This window comes from Protomyctophum parallelum (genome assembly GCF_964188405.1).
Source record: "Protomyctophum parallelum genome assembly, chromosome: 10".
Lineage (NCBI taxonomy): Eukaryota > Metazoa > Chordata > Actinopteri > Myctophiformes > Myctophidae > Protomyctophum > Protomyctophum parallelum.
Window position 1 is genome coordinate 46,627,132 of NC_139704.1, and position 20,044 is coordinate 46,647,175.

The window sequence follows — 20,044 nt, forward strand, 5'->3', positions numbered from 1 at the left end:
GGACGGGAACCCCTTTTGGTGTTTTAAATTATATACTTTAGCTATTGAAAAAATAGCAGATCTACAAGCTCATAGCACGGCACCGAGTGCCGCGCTACGAACTTGTAGATCTGATTTTTTTTTTTTTATCGTGAAAATGTGTGCAAATCTTTGAATATATATTCTTTCCCAGTTTACCTAAAATCTTTGCTTCTGGGAGGGGTCGCTGGAACTACATATTTTCAGATGGGGGTCGGTGATATAATTCTGGGGGTCCTTGAAATGAAATAGTTTGAGAACCACTGACAGAAACATAGGTTTCTCTGATTTAGAAGACATTTGTAGAATCGAATTTAGGTCTAAATGGGTTAAGGTGCTTTGTATATTGCTAGCTTTTATCTATCGCTATCTCTGTTAAGGCACTAAGGCAGACATCTCTGTCGGGTTAATCCTCTTTAAGCTGGCGATAGCAGCGAGTGATACTATTGATGGCATGTTACTAACAACATGTGTTCCTCTTTCATGGAGGAAAAAAAGCCCTGTCTCACAACAACCTCTTTCCAACCATTTAATAGGATTGTTGTTGTTGTGTTTTTTTTTTACTCTACTCTGTGCATCAAACAACCGTTCCTCCCTGCAAGTGTTTCAACGTGTGCCTGAAGAGTTTGTCTACGCGCTTCAAATCAACCTAGGTCAGGAGGGGCTAAGATTGGCCTCCAGTGAAACCCTGCTGAGATCAGCTCCTTGTAAGGAGAGGGGAAAGTGGATTTTCCAGCTTAAAAAAAACAGGATTGTCTCTGCTCAAGGCATTATCCTGTGTTCAAAGAGATTAATAAAGTGAGATGCGATGGATATGGGGCTGCAGTGCTCTTGGCTTAGTGTTGGTCATGTTCAATGTCTCCGCTACTACTACGCCAACAAGAAAAATGCCGTTTACAAAATGGCAAAACAGTATGGCTGCCATCGTCATTCCTGGAAGCAGGCTAATGGATTAAATCACAATCTATTTGAATATTCACTATAGGGATGGAGCTCGTTCATTTTTATTGATAACGAGCGTGTTCTATTATTTTGTGGAAAGACGGGAGACAATACATTCTGAACAGAAGCAGTATGTTTTCCTAGAGCCTTCAGATACAGTACTTTTCTAACGGATGGAAGGTTCAGTCGCTATCCTTTTATTACTCTATGGTTGGCAGGTATCAATACACTTTTAGACGGACATGTTTGTGCCAGCGTGGATGATTAGACTTATTTCTTGATCGTTTCAACATGACGTCATGGGCCACTATGCTCAATAACAGGCTTGATAAGCCCAAAGCTTATTGATAACGGGTACTCGATAAGCCCAAAGCTTATTGATAACGGGTACTCAATAAGCCCAATGCTTATTGATAACGGGTACTCAATAAGCCCAAAGCTTATTGATAACGGGTACTCGATAAGCCCAAAGCTTATTGATAACGGGTACTCGATAAGCCCAAAGCTTATTGATAACGGGTACTCGATAAGCCCAAAGCTTATTGATAACGGGTACTCAATAAGCCCAAAGCTTATTGATAACGGGTACTCGATAAGCCCAATGCTTATTGATAACGGGTACTCGATAAGCTAATCGGATTGTTTTGGGTATCTAGCTCTAGCTATCTAACATCCACCACGCTTTAGGAGACAGCCCTTACTTTAGGAGAAAGCCTTTACTTTAGGAGACAGCCCTTACTTTAGGAGACAGACCTTACTTTAGGAGACAGCCCTTACTTTAGGAGAAAGCCTTTACTTTAGGAGACAGCCTTTACTTTAGGAGACAGACCTTACTTTAGGAGACAGCCTTTACTTTAGGAGACAGCCCTTACTTTAGGAGACAGCCTTTACTTTAGGAGACAGACTTTACTTTAGGAGACAGACCTTACTTTAGGAGACAGCCCTTACTTTAGGAGACAGCCTTTACTTTAGGAGACAGTCTTTACTTTAGGAGACAGACCTTACTTTAGGAGACAGCCTTTACTTTAGGAGACAACCTTTACTTTAGGAGACAGACCTTACTTTAGGAGACAGCCTTTACTTTAGGAGACAGCCTTTACTTTAGGAGACAGACCTTACTTTAGGAGACAACCTTTACTTTAGGAGACAGACCTTACTTTAGGAGACAGCCTTTACTTTAGGAGACAGCCTTTACTTTAGGAGACAGACCTTACTTTAGGAGACAGCCTTTACTTTAGGAGACAGCCCTTACTTTAGGAGACAACCTTTACTTTAGGAGACAGCCTTTACTTTAGGAGACAGCCTTTACTTTAGGAGACAGTCTTTACTTTAGGAGACAGACCTTACTTTAGGAGACAGCCTTTACTTTAGGAGACAACCTTTACTTTAGGAGACAGACCTTACTTTAGGAGACAGACCTTACTTTAGGAGACAGCCTTTACTTTAGGAGACAGACCTTACTTTAGGAGACAGCCTTTACTTTAGGAGACAGCCCTTACTTTAGGAGACAACCTTTACTTTAGGAGACAGCCCTTACTTTAGGAGACAGCCCTTACTTTAGGAGACAACCTTTACTTTAGGAGACAGACCTTACTTTAGGAGACAGACCTTACTTTAGGAGACAGCCTTTACTTTAGGAGACAGACCTTACTTTAGGAGACAGCCTTTACTTTAGGAGACAGCCCTTACTTTAGGAGACAACCTTTACTTTAGGAGACAGCCCTTACTTTAGGAGACAGCCCTTACTTTAGGAGACAGCCTTTACTTTAGGAGACAGCCCTTACTTTAGGAGACAGCCTTTACTTTAGGAGACAGACCTTACTTTAGGAGACAGCCTTTACTTTAGGAGACAGCCTTTACTTTAGGAGACAGACCTTACTTTAGGAGACAGCCTTTACTTTAGGAGACAGCCCTTACTTTAGGAGACAACCTTTACTTTAGGAGACAGCCTTTACTTTAGGAGACAGCCTTTACTTTAGGAGACAGTCTTTACTTTAGGAGACAGACCTTACTTTAGGAGACAGCCTTTACTTTAGGAGACAACCTTTACTTTAGGAGACAGACCTTACTTTAGGAGACAGCCTTTACTTTAGGAGACAGCCTTTACTTTAGGAGACAGACCTTACTTTAGGAGACAGCCTTTACTTTAGGAGACAACCTTTACTTTAGGAGACAGACTTTACTTTAGGAGACAGCCCTTACTTTAGGAGACAACCTTTACTTTAGGAGACAGCCTTTACTTTAGGAGACAGCCTTTACTTTAGGAGACAGACCTTACTTTAGGAGACAGACCTTACTTTAGGAGACAGACCTTACTTTAGGAGACAGCCTTTACTTTAGGAGACAGCTTTACTTTAGGAGACAGCCTTTACTTTAGGAGACAGCCTTTACTTTAGGAGACAGCCTTTACTTTAGGAGACAGACCTTACTTTAGGAGACAGCCCTTACTTTAGGAGACAGACCTTACTTTAGGAGACAGCCCTTACTTTAGGAGACAGACCTTACTTTAGGAGACAGCCTTTACTTTAGGAGACAGCCTTTACTTTAGGAGACAGCCTTTACTTTAGGAGACAGCCCTTACTTTAGGAGACAGCCTTTACTTTAGGAGACAGCCTTTACTTTAGGAGACAGCCCTTACTTTAGGAGACAGCCTTTACTTTAGGAGACAGACCTTACTTTAGGAGACAGACCTTACTTTAGGAGACAGACCTTACTTTAGGAGACAGCCTTTACTTTAGGAGACAGCTTTACTTTAGGAGACAGCCTTTACTTTAGGAGACAGCCTTTACTTTAGGAGACAGCCTTTACTTTAGGAGACAGACCTTACTTTAGGAGACAGCCCTTACTTTAGGAGACAGACCTTACTTTAGGAGACAGCCCTTACTTTAGGAGACAGACCTTACTTTAGGAGACAGCCCTTACTTTAGGAGACAGCCTTTACTTTAGGAGACAGCCTTTACTTTAGGAGACAGACCTTACTTTAGGAGACAGCCTTTACTTTAGGAGACAGCCTTTACTTTAGGAGACAGCCTTTACTTTAGGAGACAGCCTTTACTTTAGGAGACAGACCTTACTTTAGGAGACAGCCTTTACTTTAGGAGACAGACCTTACTTTAGGAGACAGCCCTTACTTTAGGAGACAGCCCTTACTTTAGGAGACAGCCTTTACTTTAGGAGACAGCCTTTACTTTAGGAGACAGACCTTACTTTAGGAGACAGCCCTTACTTTAGGAGACAGACCTTACTTTAGGAGACAGCCTTTACTTTAGGAGACAGCCTTTACTTTAGGAGACAGACCTTACTTTAGGAGACAGCCCTTACTTTAGGAGACAGCCTTTACTTTAGGAGACAGACCTTACTTTAGGAGACAGACCTTACTTTAGGAGACAGACCTTACTTTAGGAGACAGCCTTTACTTTAGGAGACAGCCTTTACTTTAGGAGACAGACCTTACTTTAGGAGACAGACCTTACTTTAGGAGACAGCCTTTACTTTAGGAGACAGACCTTACTTTAGGAGACAGCCCTTACTTTAGGAGACAGCCCTTACTTTAGGAGACAGCCTTTACTTTAGGAGACAGACCTTACTTTAGGAGACAGCCTTTACTTTAGGAGACAGACCTTACTTTAGGAGACAGCCCTTACTTTAGGAGACAGCCTTTACTTTAGGAGACAGCCCTTACTTTAGGAGACAGCCCTTACTTTAGGAGACAGCCTTTACTTTAGGAGACAGCCTTTACTTTAGGAGACAGACCTTACTTTAGGAGACAGCCCTTACTTTAGGAGACAGCCTTTACTTTAGGAGACAGCCTTTACTTTAGGAGACAGACCTTACTTTAGGAGACAGACCTTACTTTAGGAGACAGCCTTTACTTTAGGAGACAGACCTTACTTTAGGAGACAGCCCTTACTTTAGGAGACAGACCTTACTTTAGGAGACAGACCTTACTTTAGGAGACAGACCTTACTTTAGGAGACAGCCTTTACTTTAGGAGACAGCCTTTACTTTAGGAGACAGACCTTACTTTAGGAGACAGACCTTACTTTAGGAGACAGCCTTTACTTTAGGAGACAGCCTTTACTTTAGGAGACAGCCTTTACTTTAGGAGACAGCCTTTACTTTAGGAGACAGCCTTTACTTTAGGAGACAGACCTTACTTTAGGAGACAGCCTTTACTTTAGGAGACAGACCTTACTTTAGGAGACAGACCTTACTTTAGGAGACAGCCCTTACTTTAGGAGACAGCCCTTACTTTAGGAGACAGCCTTTACTTTAGGAGACAGCCTTTACTTTAGGAGACAGACCTTACTTTAGGAGACAGCCTTTACTTTAGGAGACAGCCTTTACTTTAGAAGACAGACCTTACTTTAGGAGACAGCCTTTACTTTAGGAGACAGCCTTTACTTTAGGAGACAGTCTTTACTTTAGGAGACAGACCTTACTTTAGGAGACAGCCTTTACTTTAGGAGACAACCTTTACTTTAGGAGACAGACCTTACTTTAGGAGACAGACCTTACTTTAGGAGACAGCCTTTACTTTAGGAGACAGACCTTACTTTAGGAGACAGCCTTTACTTTAGGAGACAGCCCTTACTTTAGGAGACAACCTTTACTTTAGGAGACAGCCCTTACTTTAGGAGACAGCCCTTACTTTAGGAGACAACCTTTACTTTAGGAGACAGACCTTACTTTAGGAGACAGACCTTACTTTAGGAGACAGCCTTTACTTTAGGAGACAGACCTTACTTTAGGAGACAGCCTTTACTTTAGGAGACAGCCCTTACTTTAGGAGACAACCTTTACTTTAGGAGACAGCCCTTACTTTAGGAGACAGCCCTTACTTTAGGAGACAGCCTTTACTTTAGGAGACAGCCCTTACTTTAGGAGACAGCCTTTACTTTAGGAGACAGACCTTACTTTAGGAGACAGCCTTTACTTTAGGAGACAGCCTTTACTTTAGGAGACAGACCTTACTTTAGGAGACAGCCTTTACTTTAGGAGACAGCCCTTACTTTAGGAGACAACCTTTACTTTAGGAGACAGCCTTTACTTTAGGAGACAGCCTTTACTTTAGGAGACAGTCTTTACTTTAGGAGACAGACCTTACTTTAGGAGACAGCCTTTACTTTAGGAGACAACCTTTACTTTAGGAGACAGACCTTACTTTAGGAGACAGCCTTTACTTTAGGAGACAGCCTTTACTTTAGGAGACAGACCTTACTTTAGGAGACAGCCTTTACTTTAGGAGACAACCTTTACTTTAGGAGACAGACTTTACTTTAGGAGACAGCCCTTACTTTAGGAGACAACCTTTACTTTAGGAGACAGCCTTTACTTTAGGAGACAGCCTTTACTTTAGGAGACAGACCTTACTTTAGGAGACAGACCTTACTTTAGGAGACAGACCTTACTTTAGGAGACAGCCTTTACTTTAGGAGACAGCTTTACTTTAGGAGACAGCCTTTACTTTAGGAGACAGCCTTTACTTTAGGAGACAGCCTTTACTTTAGGAGACAGACCTTACTTTAGGAGACAGCCCTTACTTTAGGAGACAGACCTTACTTTAGGAGACAGCCCTTACTTTAGGAGACAGACCTTACTTTAGGAGACAGCCTTTACTTTAGGAGACAGCCTTTACTTTAGGAGACAGCCTTTACTTTAGGAGACAGCCCTTACTTTAGGAGACAGCCTTTACTTTAGGAGACAGCCTTTACTTTAGGAGACAGCCCTTACTTTAGGAGACAGCCTTTACTTTAGGAGACAGACCTTACTTTAGGAGACAGACCTTACTTTAGGAGACAGACCTTACTTTAGGAGACAGCCTTTACTTTAGGAGACAGCTTTACTTTAGGAGACAGCCTTTACTTTAGGAGACAGCCTTTACTTTAGGAGACAGCCTTTACTTTAGGAGACAGACCTTACTTTAGGAGACAGCCCTTACTTTAGGAGACAGACCTTACTTTAGGAGACAGCCCTTACTTTAGGAGACAGACCTTACTTTAGGAGACAGCCCTTACTTTAGGAGACAGCCTTTACTTTAGGAGACAGCCTTTACTTTAGGAGACAGACCTTACTTTAGGAGACAGCCTTTACTTTAGGAGACAGCCTTTACTTTAGGAGACAGCCTTTACTTTAGGAGACAGCCTTTACTTTAGGAGACAGACCTTACTTTAGGAGACAGCCTTTACTTTAGGAGACAGACCTTACTTTAGGAGACAGCCCTTACTTTAGGAGACAGCCCTTACTTTAGGAGACAGCCTTTACTTTAGGAGACAGCCTTTACTTTAGGAGACAGACCTTACTTTAGGAGACAGCCCTTACTTTAGGAGACAGACCTTACTTTAGGAGACAGCCTTTACTTTAGGAGACAGCCTTTACTTTAGGAGACAGACCTTACTTTAGGAGACAGCCCTTACTTTAGGAGACAGCCTTTACTTTAGGAGACAGACCTTACTTTAGGAGACAGACCTTACTTTAGGAGACAGACCTTACTTTAGGAGACAGCCTTTACTTTAGGAGACAGCCTTTACTTTAGGAGACAGACCTTACTTTAGGAGACAGACCTTACTTTAGGAGACAGCCTTTACTTTAGGAGACAGACCTTACTTTAGGAGACAGCCCTTACTTTAGGAGACAGCCCTTACTTTAGGAGACAGCCTTTACTTTAGGAGACAGACCTTACTTTAGGAGACAGCCTTTACTTTAGGAGACAGACCTTACTTTAGGAGACAGCCCTTACTTTAGGAGACAGCCTTTACTTTAGGAGACAGCCCTTACTTTAGGAGACAGCCCTTACTTTAGGAGACAGCCTTTACTTTAGGAGACAGCCTTTACTTTAGGAGACAGACCTTACTTTAGGAGACAGCCCTTACTTTAGGAGACAGCCTTTACTTTAGGAGACAGCCTTTACTTTAGGAGACAGACCTTACTTTAGGAGACAGACCTTACTTTAGGAGACAGCCTTTACTTTAGGAGACAGACCTTACTTTAGGAGACAGCCCTTACTTTAGGAGACAGACCTTACTTTAGGAGACAGACCTTACTTTAGGAGACAGACCTTACTTTAGGAGACAGCCTTTACTTTAGGAGACAGCCTTTACTTTAGGAGACAGACCTTACTTTAGGAGACAGACCTTACTTTAGGAGACAGCCTTTACTTTAGGAGACAGCCTTTACTTTAGGAGACAGCCTTTACTTTAGGAGACAGCCTTTACTTTAGGAGACAGCCTTTACTTTAGGAGACAGACCTTACTTTAGGAGACAGCCTTTACTTTAGGAGACAGACCTTACTTTAGGAGACAGACCTTACTTTAGGAGACAGCCCTTACTTTAGGAGACAGCCCTTACTTTAGGAGACAGCCTTTACTTTAGGAGACAGCCTTTACTTTAGGAGACAGACCTTACTTTAGGAGACAGCCTTTACTTTAGGAGACAGCCCTTACTTTAGGAGACAGCCTTTACTTTAGGAGACAGCCTTTACTTTAGGAGACAGACCTTACTTTAGGAGACAGCCTTTACTTTAGGAGACAGCCCTTACTTTAGGAGACAGACCTTACTTTAGGAGACAGCCTTTACTTTAGGAGACAGCCCTTACTTTAGGAGACAGCCTTTACTTTAGGAGACAGACCTTACTTTAGGAGACAGACATTACTTTAGGAGACAGCCTTTACTTTAGGAGACAGACCTTACTTTAGGAGACAGACATTACTTTAGGAGACAGCCCTTACTTTAGGAGACAGACCTTACTTTAGGAGACAGCCTTTACTTTAGGAGACAGCCCTTACTTTAGGAGACAGCCTTTACTTTAGGAGACAGACCTTACTTTAGGAGACAGACATTACTTTAGGAGACAGCCTTTACTTTAGGAGACAGACCTTACTTTAGGAGACAGCCTTTACTTTAGGAGACAGCCTTTACTTTAGGAGACAGCCTTTACTTTAGGAGACAGCCTTTACTTTAGGAGACAGCCCTTACTTTAGGAGACAGCCTTTACTTTAGGAGACAGCCTTTACTTTAGGAGACAGACCTTACTTTAGGAGACAGACCTTACTTTAGGAGACAGACCTTACTTTAGGAGACAGCCCTTACTTTAGGAGACAGCCTTTACTTTAGGAGACAGACTTTACTTTAGGAGACAGCCTTTACTTTAGGAGACAGCCTTTACTTTAGGAGACAGACCTTACTTTAGGAGACAGCCTTTACTTTAGGAGACAGCCTTTACTTTAGGAGACAGACCTTACTTTAGGAGACAGACCTTACTTTAGGAGACAGACCTTACTTTAGGAGACAGACCTTACTTTAGGAGACAGCCCTTACTTTAGGAGACAGCCTTTACTTTAGGAGACAGCCCTTACTTTAGGAGACAGCCCTTACTTTAGGAGACAGCCCTTACTTTAGGAGACAGCCTTTACTTTAGGAGACAGACCTTACTTTAGGAGACAGCCTTTACTTTAGGAGACAGCCTTTACTTTAGGAGACAGCCCTTACTTTAGGAGACAGCCTTTACTTTAGGAGACAGCCCTTACTTTAGGAGACAGCCTTTACTTTAGGAGACAGCCTTTACTTTAGGAGACAGCCTTTACTTTAGGAGACAGCCCTTACTTTAGGAGACAGCCTTTACTTTAGGAGACAGCCCTTACTTTAGGAGACAGCCTTTACTTTAGGAGACAGACCTTACTTTAGGAGACAGCCCTTACTTTAGGAGACAGCCTTTACTTTAGGAGACAGCCCTTACTTTAGGAGACAGCCTTTACTTTAGGAGACAGCCTTTACTTTAGGAGACAGCCTTTACTTTAGGAGACAGCCCTTACTTTAGGAGACAGCCTTTACTTTAGGAGACAGCCCTTACTTTAGGAGACAGCCTTTACTTTAGGAGACAGACCATACTTTAGGAGACAGACCTTACTTTAGGAGACAGCCTTTACTTTAGGAGACAGCCTTTACTTTAGGAGACAGCCCTTACTTTAGGAGACAGACCTTACTTTAGGAGACAGCCTTTACTTTAGGAGACAGCCTTTACTTTAGGAGACAGCCCTTACTTTAGGAGACAGACCTTACTTTAGGAGACAGCCTTTACTTTAGGAGACAGACCTTACTTTAGGAGACAGACCTTACTTTAGGAGACAGCCTTTACTTTAGGAGACAGCCCTTACTTTAGGAGACAGACCTTACTTTAGGAGACAGCCTTTACTTTAGGAGACAGCCCTTACTTTAGGAGACAGCCTTTACTTTAGGAGACAGACCATACTTTAGGAGACAGACCTTACTTTAGGAGACAGCCTTTACTTTAGGAGACAGCCTTTACTTTAGGAGACAGCCCTTACTTTAGGAGACAGACCTTACTTTAGGAGACAGACCTTACTTTAGGAGACAGACCTTACTTTAGGAGACAGACCTTACTTTAGGAGACAGCCTTTACTTTAGGAGACAGCCTTTACTTTAGGAGACAGCCTTTACTTTAGGAGACAGCCCTTACTTTAGGAGACAGACCTTACTTTAGGAGACAGCCTTTACTTTAGGAGACAGCCTTTACTTTAGGAGACAGACTTTACTTTAGGAGACAGCCTTTACTTTAGGAGACAGCCTTTACTTTAGGAGACAGCCTTTACTTTAGGAGACAGACCTTACTTTAGGAGACAGCCTTTACTTTAGGAGACAGACCTTACTTTAGGAGACAGCCTTTACTTTAGGAGACAGCCTTTACTTTAGGAGACAGCCTTTACTTTAGGAGACAGACTTTACTTTAGGAGACAGACCTTACTTTAGGAGACAGCCTTTACTTTAGGAGACAGCCTTTACTTTAGGAGACAGCCTTTACTTTAGGAGACAGACCTTACTTTAGGAGACAGCCTTTACTTTAGGAGACAGCCTTTACTTTAGGAGACAGCCTTTACTTTAGGAGACAGCCCTTACTTTAGGAGACAGCCTTTACTTTAGGAGACAGCCTTTACTTTAGGAGACAGCCTTTACTTTAGGAGACAGCCCTTACTTTAGGAGACAGACCTTACTTTAGGAGACAGCCTTTACTTTAGGAGACAGCCTTTACTTTAGGAGACAGCCTTTACTTTAGGAGACAGCCTTTACTTTAGGAGACAGACTTTACTTTAGGAGACAGCCTTTACTTTAGGAGACAGCCTTTACTTTAGGAGACAGCCTTTACTTTAGGAGACAGACCTTACTTTAGGAGACAGCCTTTACTTTAGGAGACAGCCTTTACTTTAGGAGACAGACCTTACTTTAGGAGACAGCCTTTACTTTAGGAGACAGACCTTACTTTAGGAGACAGCCCTTACTTTAGGAGACAGACCTTACTTTAGGAGACAGACCTTACTTTAGGAGACAGCCTTTACTTTAGGAGACAGCCTTTACTTTAGGAGACAGACTTTACTTTAGGAGACAGCCTTTACTTTAGGAGACAGCCTTTACTTTAGGAGACAGCCCTTACTTTAGGAGACAGACCTTACTTTAGGAGACAGCCTTTACTTTAGGAGACAGACTTTACTTTAGGAGACAGCCTTTACTTTAGGAGACAGCCTTTACTTTAGGAGACAGCCTTTACTTTAGGAGACAGCCTTTACTTTAGGAGACAGACTTTACTTTAGGAGACAGCCTTTACTTTAGGAGACAGCCTTTACTTTAGGAGACAGACCTTACTTTAGGAGACAGACCTTACTTTAGGAGACAGCCTTTACTTTAGGAGACAGCCTTTACTTTAGGAGACAGCCTTTACTTTAGGAGACAGCCTTTACTTTAGGAGACAGCCTTTACTTTAGGAGACAGCCCTTACTTTAGGAGACAGCCTTTACTTTAGGAGACAGCCTTTACTTTAGGAGACAGACCTTACTTTAGGAGACAGCCCTTACTTTAGGAGACAACCTTTACTTTAGGAGACAGCCATTACTTTAGGAGACAGACCTTACTTTAGGAGACAGACCTTACTTTAGGAGACAGACCTTACTTTAGGAGACAGACCTTACTTTAGGAGACAGCCATTACTTTAGGAGACAGACCTTACTTTAGGAGACAGCCCTTACTTTAGGAGACAGACCTTACTTTAGGAGACAGCCATTACTTTAGGAGACAGACCTTACTTTAGGAGACAGACCTTACTTTAGGAGACAGACCTTACTTTAGGAGACAGACCTTACTTTAGGAGACAGCCATTACTTTAGGAGACAGACCTTACTTTAGGAGACAGACCTTACTTTAGGAGACAGACCTTACTTTAGGAGACAGCCATTACTTTAGGAGACAGACCTTACTTTAGGAGACAGACCTTACTTTAGGAGACAGCCATTACTTTAGGAGACAGACCTTACTTTAGGAGACAGACTTTACTTTAGGAGACAGCCTTTACTTTAGGAGACAGCCCTTACTTTAGGAGACAGCCCTTACTTTAGGAGACAGACCTTACTTTAGGAGACAGCCTTTACTTTAGGAGACAGACTTTACTTTAGGAGACAGACATTACTTTAGGAGACAGACCTTACTTTAGGAGACAGCCTTTACTTTAGGAGACAGCCTTTACTTTAGGAGACAGACCTTACTTTAGGAGACAGCCCTTACTTTAGGAGACAGCCTTTACTTTAGGAGACAGACTTTACTTTAGGAGACAGACATTACTTTAGGAGACAGACCTTACTTTAGGAGACAGCCTTTACTTTAGGAGACAGACCTTACTTTAGGAGACAGCCCTTACTTTAGGAGACAGACCTTACTTTAGGAGACAGCCTTTACTTTAGGAGACAGCCTTTACTTTAGGAGACAGCCTTTACTTTAGGAGACAGCCTTTACTTTAGGAGACAGCCTTTACTTTAGGAGACAGCCTTTACTTTAGGAGACAGCCTTTACTTTAGGAGACAGACCTTACTTTAGGAGACAGACCTTACTTTAGGAGACAGACTTTACTTTAGGAGACAGCCCTTACTTTAGGAGACAGACCTTACTTTAGGAGACAGCCCTTACTTTAGGAGACAGACCTTACTTTAGGAGACAGACCTTACTTTAGGAGACAGACCTTACTTTAGGAGACAGCCATTACTTTAGGAGACAGACCTTACTTTAGGAGACAGACCTTACTTTAGGAGACAGCCTTTACTTTAGGAGACAGCCATTACTTTAGGAGACAGACCTTACTTTAGGAGACAGCCTTTACTTTAGGAGACAGACCTTACTTTAGGAGACAGCCTTTACTTTAGGAGACAGACCTTACTTTAGGAGACAGACCTTACTTTAGGAGACAGTCTTTACTTTAGGAGACAGACCTTACTTTAGGAGACAGACCTTACTTTAGGAGACAGCCTTTACTTTAGGAGACAGACCTTACTTTAGGAGACAGACCTTACTTTAGGAGACAGACCTTACTTTAGGAGACAGCCCTTACTTTAGGAGACAGCCCTTACTTTAGGAGACAGCCTTTACTTTAGGAGACAGCCCTTACTTTAGGAGACAGCCTTTACTTTAGGAGACAGCCTTTACTTTAGGAGACAGCCTTTACTTTAGGAGACAGCCTTTACTTTAGGAGACAGCCTTTACTTTAGGAGACAGCCTTTACTTTAGGAGACAGCCTTTACTTTAGGAGACAGCCTTTACTTTAGGAGACAGCCCTTACTTTAGGAGACAGCCTTTACTTTAGGAGACAGCCTTTACTTTAGGAGACAGACCTTACTTTAGGAGACAGCCTTTACTTTAGGAGACAGACCTTACTTTAGGAGACAGCCTTTACTTTAGGAGACAGCCCTTACTTTAGGAGACAGCCTTTACTTTAGGAGACAGACTTTACTTTAGGAGACAGACATTACTTTAGGAGACAGACCTTACTTTAGGAGACAGCCCTTACTTTAGGAGACAGACCTTACTTTAGGAGACAGCCTTTACTTTAGGAGACAGACCTTACTTTAGGAGACAGCCCTTACTTTAGGAGACAGCCCTTACTTTAGGAGACAGCCCTTACTTTAGGAGACAGACCTTACTTTAGGAGACAGCCTTTACTTTAGGAGACAGCCTTTACTTTAGGAGACAGCCTTTACTTTAGGAGACAGACCTTACTTTAGGAGACAGCCTTTACTTTAGGAGACAGCCTTTACTTTAGGAGACAGACCTTACTTTAGGAGACAGACCTTTACTTTAGGAGACAGACCTTACTTTAGGAGACAGCCCTTACTTTAGGAGACAGCCCTTACTTTAGGAGACAGCCCTTACTTTAGGAGACAGCCTTTACTTTAGGAGACAGACCTTACTTTAGGAGACAGCCTTTACTTTAGGAGACAGCCTTTACTTTAGGAGACAGCCTTTACTTTAGGAGACAGCCTTTACTTTAGGAGACAGCCTTTACTTTAGGAGACAGCCTTTACTTTAGGAGACAGCCTTTACTTTAGGAGACAGCCTTTACTTTAGGAGACAGCCCTTACTTTAGGAGACAGCCCTTACTTTAGGAGACAGACCTTACTTTAGGAGACAGACCCTACTTTAGGAGACAGCCTTTACTTTAGGAGACAGACCTTACTTTAGGAGACAGCCCTTACTTTAGGAGACAGCCCTTACTTTAGGAGACAGCCTTTACTTTAGAAGACAGCCTTTACTTTAGGAGACAGCCTTTACTTTAGGAGACAGACCTTACTTTAGGAGACAGCCTTTACTTTAGGAGACAGCCCTTACTTTAGGAGACAGCCCTTACTTTAGGAGACAGCCTTTACTTTAGGAGACAGCCTTTACTTTAGGAGACAGCCTTTACTTTAGGAGACAGCCCTTACTTTAGGAGACAGCCTTTACTTTAGGAGACAGCCTTTACTTTAGGAGACAGACCTTTACTTTAGGAGACAGCCCTTACTTTAGGAGACAGCCTTTACTTTAGGAGACAGACCTTACTTTAGGAGACAGCCCTTACTTTAGGAGACAGACCTTACTTTAGGAGACAGACCTTACTTTAGGAGACAGCCCTTACTTTAGGAGACAGCCTTTACTTTAGGAGACAGCCTTTACTTTAGGAGACAGACCTTACTTTAGGAGACAGCCTTTACTTTAGGAGACAGACCTTTACTTTAGGAGACAGCCTTTACTTTAGGAGACAGCCCTTACTTTAGGAGACAGCCCTTACTTTAGGAGACAGCCCTTACTTTAGGAGACAGCCTTTACTTTAGGAGACAGCCCTTACTTTAGGAGACAGCCTTTACTTTAGGAGACAGCCCTTACTTTAGGAGACAGCCTTTACTTTAGGAGACAGCCCTTACTTTAGGAGACAGACCTTACTTTAGGAGACAGCCTTTACTTTAGGAGACAGACCTTACTTTAGGAGACAGCCCTTACTTTAGGAGACAGCCCTTACTTTAGGAGACAGACCTTACTTTAGGAGACAGCCTTTACTTTAGGAGACAGCCCTTACTTTAGGAGACAGCCCTTACTTTAGGAGACAGCCCTTACTTTAGGAGACAGCCCTTACTTTAGGAGACAGCCCTTACTTTAGGAGACAGCCCTTACTTTAGGAGACAGCCCTTACTTTAGGAGACAGCCCTTACTTTAGGAGACAGCCTTTACTTTAGGAGACAGACCTTACTTTAGGAGACAGCCCTTACTTTAGGAGACAGCAACATAAAACTAGACTGTCTTTAGTTGTTCAAAATGAAACATTTGCACATCTCTGATGTTCCCTTACTCCTCGGTCATTATGTATGTTGCACAGCACTCATCAAAGTGAAGAAATCCCATGATGTACATTGATGTGTTTAACAGAGTTTAGACTCAAGTCTCATTATAGATAAATTATAGTTTAATTAGCACAAATTCTCACCGACTAACAGCTTCTCAGCCAGTCCCGTTGAATAGATTGTCGAGTCAAAAAGGCAAATGCAGAGAGATCTACTTTATTACCCATTAAAATGTGCCACATATTTATTCGAAACACAAAGCTTGAGAAACTATTTTAATGAATGTGTTTCTTTAGCTCAGGAGCTCATTCAAACTTTTAAATGCTGATGCTCTGCTCATTTGTCATTGCACTGACTCAGCGTGCACATTAAACCATTAAAATAACACACCGCACCAGGGCACAGATTGCCCAAATAACGTGCAATGCAAACAAAGTAGGTAGATTACTTTTAATTCTCATTGCCTTGAAGCAAGAATAATGATTTTTACACTACAGAAAAAATATATCGCATTGTTAATAACAGTAACTAGAAATGCACTCTGTCGAGCTGCCAACTTGCGCATTGCACACAAGTAGGCCAAGTAGGGGACACACACACACACACACACACACACACACACACACACACACACACACACACGCACACACGCACACACTTCTCGAATTTAGAGATAGATAACTTGAAAGGCGAATATATATATATACAAAAGAGATAAATATAAAGTAAATAGACAAATAAATAAAATGTACTTCACTTGTCAATAACTCCCGCTCCAGAACACCACCGGAGGAGCCACCAAAGCCTCCCACAGTACGGACTCCGGGATGTGTCGAGCTGAAGCTACATAACCTGCTTGGCCTCCAGCATGAGTTTGAGCTTGCGAAGGGCCCCCTGGTGCTGGGGGAACTCCTCACTGATGCGCTGCACGATGGCGCTCACCTGGCGCGCGCGCTCCCTCTGGCGCTCCAGCATGTGCTCCACCTGCTCCATGTTGGACAGGGCCTTGTAGCGACCCTCGCGCACCGCCTGCAGCTTGCTGGCTCGACTCTGGAGAGCCAACAGGCAGCTGAAGTTCCGCTCCTTGGTGTCCTGGAGGCTGTGCAGGTCCGAGGCCAGGGTGGCGCTGCGCCGCTTGAGCTCCGTCAGCTGCTGCTTCTTCTCCTCCAGGCTGTTGTCCAGGTCGGCCTTCTGCTCCAGCAGCTCTTTGATGGTCTGCTCACACTTCACCACCTGCTTGTGGTTGGCCTGGATCTTGCGGCACAGGCCCTGGTTGATGCGGATCAGGTGGTCGGAGTGTGCCGTCTGCTTGTGGTCGGTGCGGGCCTGTGCCTCGCAGTGCAGAACGATGCTGTCCTTTTTGTTCACGGTGGCTTCGCTCTCCCTGATGAGCTGCTGCTGCTGCTTCATCAGCCGGCCGTAGCTCCCCTCCATGCGGTGGATCTCCAGCTTCATCAGGCCGATCTCGTCTTGGCCCACGTCCATATACGAACGGACGTCCTTCGTCAGCTGCAGCTTCTTCTCCCACAGCATGACCTGGTGCTCGGCCTCCGCCAGCTGGCTGAGCAGCTCGTCCTTCTCGTCCAGGATGCTCTCCAGTTTCATCTGCATCTCTATCGAGGCTTCCTCGGCCCCCTTGATCTGCAGCACAAAGTCCTTCTCCATCAGGAGGTTCTGGTTCTCCAGGTCCTGTTGCATCTGTCCCTTCTTGTTGAGCAGGTCGTTGAGCCTCATTATGTCCGACAGCAGTGTCTTCCTGTCCCTCTCCAGCTGTCCGATCTCACGTTGTTGCCCGTTAATCTCACCCTCGATGCGGATCTTCCTCTGCTCCAGGACCATGTGCAGCGTTTGCTGCTCGATGGTGTCCTCGCGGGCCGCCTGCCTCTCCTGCGTCAGTCTCACTAGCTCCTGCTGCTGACTCATCCACAGATGCTGGTCCTCCATGATCTGGTCGTCCATCACTTCCAGCTCCTTTGCCAGCGAGGAGGCTTTCATCTTCAGCTCGTGTAATTTCAGGTTCTCTTGTCCACTACATACTTCAATCATTTTGATCTTAGTTTTAAGAGTGTTGATGGTGATGCCCTTGTTCTTAATGACGTTGACGCGGATGTCGATCTTGGTCTGGCTTGAGGTGAGCAGCTTGTTGAACCTGATGATCTCCTGCTCTCGCTCGTCCAGTTCGTGTTCCAGTTCGGCCTGGCGCTGTCTGACGTCGGTGCTCTCCAAGCGCGCCGACGCGATGTCGTCCTCCATCTTCCACAGGTGGGAGATGCGGTCCTTCTTGAGCTCGGCCAGCTGGTCGATGAGCTGCTTGGAGCTCTTGGCCACCTTGTTGTGCGCGAGCTCCTGCTGTATCTGAGTGATGATCTTCTCCTTCAGGTCCAGACTCAGAGCGTTCTCGTTCTCCATGTTCTTGGTCAGGGTGCTCAGGTGGACCTGGTTCTTCTCGCTTTCCTTGTTGAGCCTGTCGAGGAGACTCTTCTTCTCCTGAAGGGTGCTCTCGTAGGTCCTGTACTCGGCGTTCATGGCCTCCTGCTCCGCCTGGGACTGACGGATCATTATCCTGTTGGTGGCGCTGTTCAGCTTGGCCTGCTTCAGCGCCACGTTGAGTTGCTCATTCCGGTCTTGCTCTTTGGTGATGGCTTTCTTGTAGTCTTGAATCTGATAGTCCATTAGGAGCAGTTCTTGGGTGGAGACGCGTAGGTTATTCTGCATTTCAGTGAACGCTTGGTCTTTCTTCTTCAAGGCCACCAGGCTGCTGTTCCACTGCCCCAGCATCTGTCTACGCTCCATCTTCAGAGACTCCATCGCCATCGTGGCCTCGGCGATGTACTCCTTGGCAGCCTCGGTCTCTTTGGCCTGGGCAGCGGTCTTGGCCTCATAAATACCAACCTTCTCCGTCAGTCTGTCCATCTCCTCCGTCAGACGCTCCACGTACAAATCCTGCCCATATTTCTTCTCCTCGGCCAGGGTCTTCTCAGCCTGAGCTTTATGCGTGGCGGTCTTCATGGTTTTGATGTCGGAGCGAAGGTCCGTGGTGATCTCCTTCATGTATAAGAGCCTTAGCCTCAGGTTCTCTTTCTGTGCCTGTAGTTGGGTCACGTGGGTCCTGTCTTCACTGAGCTCGTCGGCCTGGACGTGATACTGGCTCTTTATGCCCTCTAACTGCTCCTGGGCCTGCTGGCGCTCGGCCGCGGCCAGCGCGATGGCCTGATGATGGTCCTCCAGGCTGGTCAGACATGTGAGCAGGTGCTCCTGTACTCTGGACAGACCCTCGCCCAGTTCGTCTCTGCGTTTCAACTGTATCTTCTCCAACGCAAGCTTTGACTTCAAGTCCTCATTGATCCTTTCGAGCTGCTTCCTGAGGTGGTTCTTCAGGGCAGCCTGGAACCGTTCCACCAGGGGATGTTCAGGGTCAAGAATGATGAGCGCATCCTCGTCCTCCATCATCTGTTCCTCTGTCAGCAGCTGATCTGATGTTGATGCTGATGTTGTCGGTGAAGAGAAGTCACTGTAGCCGAGCTCAGATTGGGGGCTACTATAGTCGGTGATAGCCGACAGCTCTTCCTCTGTCAGAGGATTCGACTGCTCTCCGTCGGACGGGGGCAACTCCAAGGCTTCCTCTCCCTCCCGATCCGCTCCTCCCACATCGCTCTCAGGCAGGTCACTCATTATCTGGTCGGTTATCCTAGCCAACGGTAGACCCTATAGTTTAGTTGAGGTTTTATCAAAACCGTATACCGGTTGATGACTTAACAGCCGGCTTACTCACGAGGCAGTAAATATGTGCTGGGTTTCTCAGGAGTTGATGTTGGTTGCGAGTCGGGGCTATTGGTTGTATGTAGATGACTGCCTGTAGGGCGGCGGTATTGGCGCCAAAAATACTCCCAACCTATTGGTCTCAAAACTGTAATAAGTCAAGTATAGATCTCTATTTTTCATATTTTATATTGCCTCTGGTGACGTCAGCATTGGTCCGTACCTCGCATTGTGATTGGCTGATAGACATCGTCACTATAGTAGTGGCAGGCAGCTGGCCACCAACTTAGTGAGAGTACTTTTAGTTCTTTGTATTGAATGAATAGTGCATTCATTATTCATTATCAGATGGCAGTATTTTGTTAGTTCTTTGTATTGAATGAATAGTGCATTCATTATTCATTATCAGATGGCAGTATTTTGTTAGTTCTTTGTATTGAATGAATAGTGCATTCATTATCCATTATCAGATGGCAGTATTTTGTTAGTTCTTTGTATTGAATGAATAGTGCATTCATTATCCATTATCAGATGGCAGTATTTTGTGCAGTATTATGTGTTGTAAGAGTACTTAGTGCAGTACATTAAAGAGTCTATGATGTATCTGTGACGTATGACTTTATATTTGGGTTAGACTGCCATTGACTTTATACAAATATGTGAAACACGTTCAAGCTTCTAGG

The 20,044-nt window shown here is 44.2% G+C and overlaps 1 protein-coding gene across 1 annotated transcript; it reads right to left on the reverse strand.

Annotated features, from left to right (window-relative positions):
- Positions 1-16,445: 16,445 nt before the first annotated feature.
- Positions 16,446-19,274, reverse strand: LOC310865865 (coiled-coil domain-containing protein 40-like; the record flags this gene model as incomplete). The annotated part of the gene is made up of 1 exon (XM_083775073.1): positions 16,446-19,274. The coding sequence occupies one exon, from the start codon at positions 19,272-19,274 to the stop codon at positions 16,446-16,448; it is 2,829 nt and encodes a 942-aa protein (XP_083631199.1).
- Positions 19,275-20,044: the final 770 nt, after the last annotated feature.